Source organism: Primulina tabacum, chromosome 1 (genome assembly GCF_025594145.1).
Source record: "Primulina tabacum isolate GXHZ01 chromosome 1, ASM2559414v2, whole genome shotgun sequence".
Lineage (NCBI taxonomy): Eukaryota > Viridiplantae > Streptophyta > Magnoliopsida > Lamiales > Gesneriaceae > Primulina > Primulina tabacum.
Genome location: NC_134550.1, coordinates 49,210,894 through 49,222,018, shown reverse-complemented (window position 1 = coordinate 49,222,018; position 11,125 = coordinate 49,210,894). Strand labels below are relative to the sequence as shown.

At 37.9% G+C, this 11,125-nt stretch overlaps 1 protein-coding gene across 5 annotated transcripts; it reads left to right on the top strand.

Moving 5' to 3' along the window:
* Nucleotides 1-8,225: 8,225 nt before the first annotated feature.
* Nucleotides 8,226-10,809, top strand: LOC142545816 (membrane-anchored ubiquitin-fold protein 3-like). Of its 5 annotated transcripts, none has more exons than XM_075653238.1 (5): nt 8,226-8,420; nt 9,319-9,423; nt 9,620-9,761; nt 10,280-10,450; nt 10,563-10,809. In XM_075653238.1, the coding sequence occupies exons 3-5, from the start codon at nt 9,629-9,631 to the stop codon at nt 10,616-10,618; spliced, it is 360 nt and encodes a 119-aa protein (XP_075509353.1). In that variant the 5' UTR covers nt 8,226-8,420; nt 9,319-9,423; nt 9,620-9,628; the 3' UTR covers nt 10,619-10,809. The 5 variants fall into 5 exon arrangements, with proteins under 5 accessions (XP_075509353.1, XP_075509338.1, XP_075509346.1 ...); XM_075653223.1 differs by having other exon boundaries at nt 9,563-9,761; XM_075653214.1 differs by lacking the exon at nt 8,226-8,420 and adding an exon at nt 8,427-8,940 and having other exon boundaries at nt 9,044-9,423; nt 9,563-9,761.
* Nucleotides 10,810-11,125: the final 316 nt, after the last annotated feature.

The following is an 11,125-nucleotide window of genomic DNA, read 5'->3' as shown; positions in this document are numbered from 1 at the left end:
GTTAGTTTTCTAAAAAAAAATCTAGCATATTTGCAATAGAGTACAGATACATCATGAATATGTACGAGAAAGCAGTCTACATTCAACCAATAGTGAATTTCAAAATTCATATATAAAATACACGAAATCTTATTAATTATGGCTATTTGAATTATGGAATGGATATCTCAAATTATGGAATGATTATCTCACAATTTTGGAAGGAAAATCATTCGATTTATAGTAGGATTCTCATCCAACACCTATAAATACGGGTTTTTTATAAATAATTTAATTTTAAAAAATTAATTCAAATATAATTTTAAAAAAATTCAAAAATATTGCAATCCGTGCTTGCGAAGCACGGACGCTGCTCACGTGGAGGCGTCTGTGCTTACCAAGCACGGACGCTCCAACGTGGAGCCAGGGTCCGTGCTTACAAAGCACGGACTCTGTATATTTTATTATTATTTTTTCCTTTTTTTATTATTATTGGCCGTCCATTTCTTCAACTTTCACATGAACTCTGTAATTTCATGTGAACTCTGTGATGCTTTCCTTTCATGTGAACTCTGCATTCTGAAATTTCACGTGAATTGAAGTATTATTCAACATGGTTGTATTTATAATTGATGATAACTTCGACGAATGAGATATCAATTTCATCTAAATTTTTCTTTCAAATTTCATTGGCAAAATGTCTAATATCGATGTACTCTTATATTTTGGTGGTCATGTAGTTATCGATAATGGATCTGTTGCCATTTGTTAGACCGATACGAGTATTACGATCTATTAATTTGTTGGAGTTGGTTGAAGTTGTGCATAAAATGTTAGGAATCGATCCAACGAATTTTTCTATGAAGTTGTCAATAAATATTAATTCATGGAGAGATCATCTTGGCATGAAATTCAAGTCAATCTCGTTGATGATGATGCTTTACAGTTTATAATGCAATGTGATAATATGCATGTGTTGCATTTATACGTGGAAGCAAATTCAATTGAGCATCATGTTGGATTTGATGATCCTGAATCCTACGTTCCACATGCATCCGATTCAGGTTTCATTAACCAACCCGGTACTTCTATATATGGTGGTTTCCAGGATCAAGAATCTTATGTTCCACAGGTTACTGAAGGACTCGGTACTATAAATTTCGATGATGTAAGTTGGTCTTGGGATCAATATATCAATGTCTCGTCGGAACAAAATCATGCTCCATATTGGCCGAATCCAACATTAGATATCAGTGCTCGTTGTCCGGATCTGGCCACTAATGATGATATTTGGAGGACTGATTCTGAACCCGATATGTCATATAGCGAGTCTGAAGAAGAAGAAGTGAATGATGACGATGAAGTGAATACTTTTACAAATCCCAATGAGGGGACATCATCTCGATAACAACCTCGTGCCACATTACAGAGGCAGACCGTACCATTTCTTTCAAACACTTCTGAAATGCCATCATTTTTCAATAAGTTTTTTGGGGAAGAGCCTCCTAATTCTGTCGATGTACCTTCTAGAGTGGAAACAAGCTATTACAATCCGGATAGAGGTGAATTATGCGTTAATATGTTATTTAAAGATAAGAATGATCTTATTGCATCTGTGAAGGATTATTCAGTCAGAGTAGTCAGGCGTGAGTACCGTGTCATGGATAGCACACGCATTTTGTGAAAGTTACGGTGCAAAATAATTATTCTACGGTCGTTTGTCGATGGGGACTTCACGCTTCTTTCAAGGCCAAGACTGGTTATTGGAAAATAACAAAATATGACAGGCCTCACACATGTATATCTACCTCTGTTGGTATAAACCATAAGAATTTGAACAGTGATATGGTGGCACATACTCTATTGGGAGTTGTTCGTTGTGATCCTTCGTACGAGATTAAGTATATCATCGAAAATGTGAAAGATAAATATGAATATCAAATCTCGTACACGAAGGCATGATGAAGTTTGAAACGTGCTATGGAAATTGCTTATGGTACATAGGAGAACTCCGTTCAATTACTTCTAAAATATATGTGTGCTTTGTCCAAATATAATCCTGGCACAGTTGTGCAGTGGAAGCATCTCAGAGCCAACACTGAAATGAGTAAGACACTGAACTATGTTTTTTGGGCATTCAAGCCACGTGTTGATGGGTTTCGGCATTGTCGGAAAATAATTAGTGTCGATGGTACACACTTGTATACCAAATACAAGCACAAAATGTTGATCGGTGTCACTCTGGATGGGAACAATCAGGTTCTACCGCTAGAATTTGCTATTGTGGATGAAGAAACAACGGATTCTTGGAAATGGTTCTTGGAGAACCTAGGCAGACATGTTGTTTGTGGTGAAAATGGTGTGTGTCTTATTTCTGATAGGCATAAGGGCATCGTGCGCGCAACTGAAGATCAACCATATTTTCAACCTCCTTACGGTGTGCATCGTTTTTGTTTGAGACATGTTTGTTCAAACTTTAACGCTAAATTCAAAGACGTGCATTTGAAAGATTTATGCTGGGCGGCAGGCACACAAAATCAAATATGTAAGTTTGAAGCAATAATGGAGGCAATCAAACAAAAAAACATTTTGACGCACCGATATTTGGCTGGAATTGCGAAAGAAAAATGGAGTTTGGCTCATGACGGTGGTTGGCGTCGTGGGGTGATGACAACTAATATGTCGGAGTGTTTAAATAGTGTGTTGAAGGGTGCTCGTAGAGTTCTATATCTACCATAGTACACTTGACACTTCTGAGGTGCGTACAATATTTCATTGAATGTGTGACAAGAGGTGGTCGTATGGTTCAGGACAATCAGTTATGGTCAGGTTATGCATGTCAGAAGTATGAGAAATGAGCGAGAAAATCTAGTGAACATCGTGTTGCCAAATATGATGTACGTGAGCAAACGGCTTCGGTTGCAACTGTTGGAAGACCAAGTCATGGCCAACATATGCAGGTGGTGAAGTTATCAATGAGTGATTGTTCATGTGGTAAATGCACGATTTTTGGCATCCCATGTTCTCATGCTATTTGCACCACTAAGTGGCACTCCTTAGATCCGACAACACTTGTGCAGTCATGGTATAACATAGCTGAGTACCTAGCAACGTACGAGGACAGATTTCAACCTCTTGCAGATGAGCAATACTGGGATCCTCCAACTTTCGAGTTGCACCACAACCCGGTTAGACGTGAATGAAGAAGAGTTGGTAGAGACAGAACGACTCGAATGAGAAATGAGATGGACAGACCGGTAGTTAGAGAGAGACAACATCGATGATGTATTTTATTAAATTGTAATAACGCTTTGATATTTTAAAAAGAAATTGGTTTATATTTATTAAAAAGGTGAAAACACATCGCCTCGCGCCCGAGCGGTAATTTGTTACTCGCGCGTGAGCGGTATGCTGGGAAAAACTCCAGCGCACCTCGCTCGAGCGCTAGATTTCTCCCGCTCGAGCGCGAGTTGCGCTGGTAATGTTCCACCGCACCACTTGCGCTCGAGCGGTCCCAGCACACCGCTCACACCCGAGTAACAAATTACCGCTCGGGCGCGAGGCGATGTGCGCTAGAAAAATTTCCAGCGCAACTCACGCTCGAGCGGTAGCTTTCTACCTCTCGAGCGCGAGCGGTACAACCTCCCCTTCCCTTTATTTATTTTCCTTTCCTTCTTCCCTTATCCTTGTCTCATTCGCCACACAAAATTTCAACTCCATAACTCTCCTCTCTCTCTCTTAAATTTTTTTCTCCAACACTCCCTTGCAAATCATACTTCAACACTCCGGTAATCTTCTCCAACGTGAAGATCGATACGTAGGGCCTCTTGTGAGGTTGGAGAGGCGGGGGTGGACAAAATTCGGAGCTCAACCTAGAGTGGCGGTGGTATCGGTGGTGCGAGAATTTTATGCAAATGCGGGTGAGAGGACGGACGACAAGGCCTTTGTTCGGGGTAAACTTGTGTCGTTTGATTCGGGTACAATAAATGAATTTTTAGAAACAGCCCGATGTCGATGATTCCGCCTTCCAAGCTTTGGTTGCTGACCCTGACTACGCTGTGATAATCGACACCATGTGTCATCCAGGGGCTATCTGGAAACCAGTAGGGGGGTCACCGAGTTGTTTTGACGAGAAATATATGACGGCTGATAATGCCCTTTGGTATTTGTTTTTGGCAAGGAGAATGATTCCGGTCTCACACAAGAGTGAAGTACAAAAGGAGCAGGGTCGTGGTGCTATATGCGTTATGTCACGGTTACAACATCAACGTGGGAAAGCTCATCAATTCTCAAATAACGATGAGCGTTCATAATAGACACATCGGACTTTTCTTTCCGATTATCATATCAGAGTTGTGTGCGATGGCAGGGGTTGTGTTCCATGATGATGAGGAGTGGCTGCAACCAATGAAGCTCATTTGTGGACATGACTTGCAGCGGAAATACGCGAAACGACAGGTGAAATTACGGACGCATGCGGGAGATACAGGTGGATCGAGCACCGCCGCCCCGCGTCGCCCACAATCGCACAGGCGGTCCCAAAAAGACAAACTAGATGAGGCTCTTGCCTTCATGACTCATCAGGAACAAGTCAACTTGAAATACAATGAACATTTCACCTATGTCGAGTCCATGATGCACACAATGCTAATCCACAGGGGGGTTGACTCAGGGACCATCCCTCCGCCTCCGCCGTTCATTCCTCCGTTCCATTTTCAGTATGACTATCACCAGCAAGGGGATGAATCGGGAGTGCCACCACAAGAAGATGACGAGGATGAGTCGTGAGCAACGATTCATGATGCTAGATAAATGAGGTATGTGATCTCATGCTTTTATTTGTTAATTATTGTACGTTTGAGAATTGCATGTACTATAATTTGTGATTATTTATTTTTAATGTATTGTTCGCAGATGAGCACGGAACAAAGAAAAACAAAAAATTGGAGGACAGAGACGTCACTTATGTTTTTTCATCTTATATTTCGCTTGTGTATTTTCTTGTGTTGATATGTGTAAATGTTAAATTGTGTAATTGTGTATTTTCGCATGTGTTAAATTGTGTAGTTATGTAATTGTTTTTTTCATCTTATCTTTCGCTTGTGTTATCTTTAGCTTTGTTTAATTGTATATCTTTGTTTTTATTCGACACTTTCGATTTTGTACATCGTCATAATTAAAATGATACAAATTAAACAATAAAAATTAGACGATACAACAATGCAAACGGTAAAACAATATAAATGGTATAGTTACAATTAAATAGAAGAATCATCGTCATAATTAAAATGATACAAATGGCTCTCTGTTTCACAATCAGGTGGATTGCAGATTCTCGTCCCTCTACGCAATCCTATATTTTCAGGATTTTCCTCGTTCGAGTAACCTGGAAAAGTGATAGGTGAAATAACATCCCTCTGTGGTCGAATGTCATGCAAAAGATGTCGAGGACCAACATTAAGCAAATTTGTTAAACTTTGTATGTTCGACCAAGACGGAGTTTGAAAATCCTGCTGACCAAATGAACGATAGTCAGCAATCCCTGAATCACTGAACAAACCAGGTCGAGTAGTAGAGGTTCCTGCAGTATTCAACTCAATAGACGGAATAGTATCAGAGGTTCCAACAAATCCACTTGGTTGGCTAACCATATTACTTACCCACACCAATGATGACTGATGAGAAAAATGAGAAGACGTACTGAAATTTTGTTGGATATTAATTTGTCTGGCAAAAGTAATGTACGGATATGGTTGAAAACCAATTACATTAACTGTAGGTGATATGGTGCGTACGGTTATTAGATTATACCATTGGAAGTAGTCTTCGTCAGTTTGCATCGATAGCCCCTGACGTACAACATACATCAACCTACTATTCCACAACTCAATTGAATTTTGATGATATTCTCTCCAATTGGTATTTCGATGACCTACTCTCGTGATATTATGCATGTCATCATTGTCCACGGCAGCCACTGGAATTGATTGTCGTCTTCGAAATTGTCGCATCACCCGATTAGGACGATGCATCTCCACAATGTCAAAGCAAATAAGGGGACAAACACATCGCCAAATTTTGTTGCCGTATGAATCAATAATCGTCTTCACTTCTATGTCATTCTTCTGGTAAACGATCCAATTAAACTGGAAAAGAAATGTTCAAATTAAAAATACATTTAATCAAAACAAAAAAAAAACTTCATTTAATCACTATTAAATATTAAAATTGTATAATACCTCATTATGATTCATACGATCTAAAGAATCCCTTATAATTCTTACAGAATGTGTTGGCGAATGTGTGTAGCTAAATCCAACTTTTCACCTACAATTTAACAAAAACAATTACATATCAAAAAATTATAAGAGATAAATTTGATATTATCACAATAATTTTTAAATATTACCGTGCACCATATGGAGAAACTGGAATAATAGCATCTGGATCAGTGGGAGGTACAACTAATGTTAACACATCTCGGTCGGGGTTAACACATTTAATCATGCTTCCATGCTCATATCTGCTTATAATAATAAAAATAGATCAACAAAATTAACAAAAACATTGTGTTAAATAGTCACATTATATTAATTATACCTGCAGGATATATAAATGTCCAGCCATTGTACTCTTCTCTATACGTGACACGTTACACAACTCACGGTATATAAATGCTAAAACTGCATTACTCCAACTATAAGACTTGACATTATCAATAGCCCGTAGCAGTTGCAAATATATTAGTCTAGCAGACCCTTCCTTGATAGTCAGGGAACATTATTCCTCCAATAATTATTAACGCTACACAATGGGTATATTTCACAACATCTACTTCTAAAGTATCATCATTAATAAGGTTAGATATGCAATGATCGTATAGTGCAGTCATAGACAAATGACCACCTTTCAAATGTTTTGATGATGGCAGAAATCCCAACAAATCCAAACAGATGTGTTGTCCATTCCTCAACTTTATGTGACACATTTATTCCAGTGACTGTTTCACCATCAATTGTTAGACCCCAAATTATTGAAACATCTTGTAACGTGACTGTTGCTTCACCACATGTAAAATGAAAAGTGTGTGTCTCGCATCGTCAACGTTCAACAAGAGAAGTAATCAAATAATTATCAAAAATTTGTGAACAACATTCTAAAACTCCATAAAAACCCATATCAATCAAGTATGCAAGTACATGATTGTGTATGTAATTATCGATGTACAACTTCCAAATCAAATTGTCTGACCTCTTCACTTTGACAATATCATCAACTGTTACGGAAGAAACTGTAGACGACATATGTGTCGCTTGTAAATAGAGGACACTGGGATCTTCTGGAATTCGATTATCTGCCATTCTTGAAAAGGTTGTCGATCTTCTGAAAAGGAGAAAAGGAGAGAGCGATAGAGAAATGAAAATGGATGCGTAGGAGGAAGAAGGGAGAAAATTAACAGGAGAGAGTGATGGGAGGGATAAGGAATGAGAGGATGAGGGATAAGAGATAAGGGATAAGGGGTGGGCGGACGTGGTAGCGTCCGCGCTTAGCAAGCGCGGACGCTGCGCCACGTTGGAGCGTCCGCGCTTACGGAGCACGGACGCTGCTCACGGATAAGAGATAAGTTAAGGGATAAGGGGTGGGCGGACGTGGAAGCGCGGACGCTGCGCCACGTCGGAGCGTCCGCACTTACGGAGCACGGACGCTCCAACGTGGAGCACGTCCGTGCTTGCTAAGCACGGATTGCAGTATTTTTGAAAAAAAAAATTTAATTATTTTTGAATTAATTTTTGAAAATTAAATTATTTATAAAAAAACCAAATAAATACCCCCTAAGCCATTTCGAAATTCAGCCTTTATTGCATCAACCAATTTCGAAATTTGTTCTCAAAGTGTTCCCAAATTTTTGAAACTTTCATCCCCAAGTTATGTCCAGTAGTAAAGCTTTGCCGCAATCTAGACCCAGAAGGAAGTTCGATCACCCAACGCCCCAACCCTCCACGTTTTTAACATTCAAGAATTCAGTTTGATCACCCAACACAGCAACCCTCCACGTTTTTAACATTCAAGAATTCAGTTCGGTCATCCAAGACAACAACCCTCCACATTTAATATAATTACATTAATTTTATTTATATAATAATTAAAATTTATAATAAATTTTATGAATTAACTCAATTTATTAATAATTAAAATTTATATATGTGATACTCGTTGTTATTTTGTGTGTACGGTTTCTTATTTTTTTATTGAATAAATAATAAAAAAGTAAAATAGCTAACGGACAAGCGTCGTCTAGCACCGCCGAATCCTCTCTCTATTCTGAATTCATTAATCTCCGGCGACTGTTTGGATCACTGATAACTTATCTCCGTCAGTGAACAACGGAGAGTAATCTGTTATATCCTCTCTGATCTCTCATAAAAGGCCGTCTTGATCACGTGTGTTTTCGCTATTCCTTTTTCTATGCTTTTTAATTTTGTCGGTCGAAGGAATACAGATTTGAATATTTAGATATTGGAAAATCATGGATTTTAGCGGAATTTTGGTTTATTAGTTTCAGTTGCTGGCAAATTTTGGTTTTGGTTGGCAGGTTCTATGAAGTCGGTATAAATATCATTTGAGTGAAAAAGATTTATTATTTATTCTATTCCCTTTTTACTCATTTGCTGACTAAGTGAGCGCATGCTTCCGAAAATTCCTGTTATTTAACTATAACTGTGTAGTATTAGGGGCAAGAATGGCCTTCACAGAGTGGTGTAAGTGTCGTTTAGGTATTGCGAAATAAATTGTAAGTCTATAGCGTGTACAATATTATGCTTGCAATCTAAGTGAGTATAAATTCCCTATAAAGACTTAATTATAGCAATCAAACAGTTTCTGTTTCTTGTAGTGGGTTTTTCGAATTTAGGTTCAGGTTACAAGTTGGTAACGTTAAGAATAAGCGTTTTGATCTTTAGAGTGCTATGGGAAAAATAGTTCGATGTCTGCTGTGATAGTGTAGCTGATTTTTTATCCTAACACCTGTCTCGGCCTTTGATTTTAACTAGTAAAATGACTTTAGAGACATTGGCATTTAAAACAAAAGGTTGTCCTGGTACATTTGCACAAGTGATTTCGAAAGGCCATTCCAGTTTGTTTCTTTTACATTGTACCAAACCGCGTTCAAAAAGCTTGGAATAATGTGTGCTCCAAAGATCGAATGCCATGAAATTTGTTTGTCTGTGTTTTTTTCCCTCGATCAATGTACTCTATCATTTCTTAATACGGACGACGGTTACTATGAAAATTTTCTGAGCAGAAATAAATGATGTGTGATACTGAGGTTTTCTGTGATAGGAGAATCTGTTGGATGGTATAAAGTGGTTACTCGGTTTGCTTGGTAGTGATTCAAATATACTGTTATCGTTGCATTCTCTTGAAGTTGTTTGCGTATTGAAAAAGGTATGAAAATTTGGTTTACATATTTTGTACTGTATAGTAATTTGTTATCATTACATGTCCAAAATCTCTGCCATTTATTTATCATTATTTTATTGGAGAGATGTTGATGGTTACTCAATGAGTCTGAAATTATTGTTAGGTGTATTGCGGTGCATCTAATTCTTTTACTCTTGGACTCACCAATCGATTATACCAGAGGGATATCATGGCTGAAGCAGAAAAGCAGCTTGAACTTAAGTTCAGAATCTTTGATGGGACGGATATTGGTCATGGAACCTACTCACAGTCCATTACTGCTGATACCCTTAAACAGAGACTTCTTTCTCAGTGGCCTCGAGGTTGTCCTTCAGCCTCGGCACACACGCATACAGAATTTTTTTTACTTTATAAACCTGATCATTATTTGGATGTGGTAGTGACAATTTAATGCTTACGATAATACAATTAAATATTGTGTTACTATTTCTCAACTTCAACAATTGATGTGGGTCACTGCTTACGTATTTCATTCAAGGGCTTGATATTGTGTTTTCATTTATTCTTAGAAAAGCTAAATGCTGTAATTGTTATGGTTTTGGAGTATTAATTTTGTTGTATGATCATGATTTATTTCTCTGGCTTTGGTATGCATCATGTAAGATTGTGCCTGAGTTGAGGCTTCAATAGATTTATTTGCTTTCAGCAGTGTTGGACAAAATGATTTAGTCGAAATGTTTTATCTGCTAGAGATTAAATTCCTCCGGAAGGAGATGGATACTGAATGCTTAAAAATAAAACAGTGTCAATATATCCATTTGTTTTATTGGTCCAATTTCTAGCTGATTATCGATCAATTTTCAACCTTCTGCATTTATAGATAAATCTATCATACCAAAGTCAGTGAATGATATGAAATTAATACATGCTGGAAAATTTTTGGAGAATGGAAAGACACTGACTGAGTCTAAAGTACTGGTTGGTGACCTTTCTGGAGGAGTTATTACTATGCATGTGGTTGTACAGCCTCCCGTCGCCAAGCGAAAGATAGGTATTTCTGGCCATTCTTGTTTTTTGTTGTTTGGATGACAAAGAGAAGTTCCCTCGTGGGTCGAGTTTGAGCCACCCTCTTCTAAAATTTCCTTGTTTCGGTCGTGATGCAGATAAAAAGCAGGCGAAGAAACAGAAACAAGGCTTGTGTTCTTGCAGGATTCTCTGAACATACGAGGCTTGAGACTTCTTATTCCGCTAAGGCCAACTTTTCACACTTCTTACGTTCTTTGCTACTCGTCAGCTGTATCATATGATTGAATGAATTAGTGTCTAGAATATGTACAGTTGTCTTTATACTTGTAATTGATTTTGGTTGATCGACACTGTTTGGGTTTCTCCTTCCATGCCTTCATCGAACCTTGTCATCCTTTTAGTACTCGTATCATAAATATGCATGTTAGAATTCCAAACACACACACTGACTTTACTAATTTAATACTAAAACATTGAGGTAAAATAAATGTAAAATTTCATAAAAAAATCAACATTTATCGTAATTTAACGTTTCCCGATATTAGTTTGAAGTCCAATATATCTGTCTACGTCAGATTTATTCGACTCTATTTACCTGAGTTGTGTCCCAAAATCATCGATGATAGTCCTTTTAGGCTACGTTTGGTAGTAGTGATGAGATAAGTAAATGATTAGTAATCAGAGTGATTAAAAAATGAGA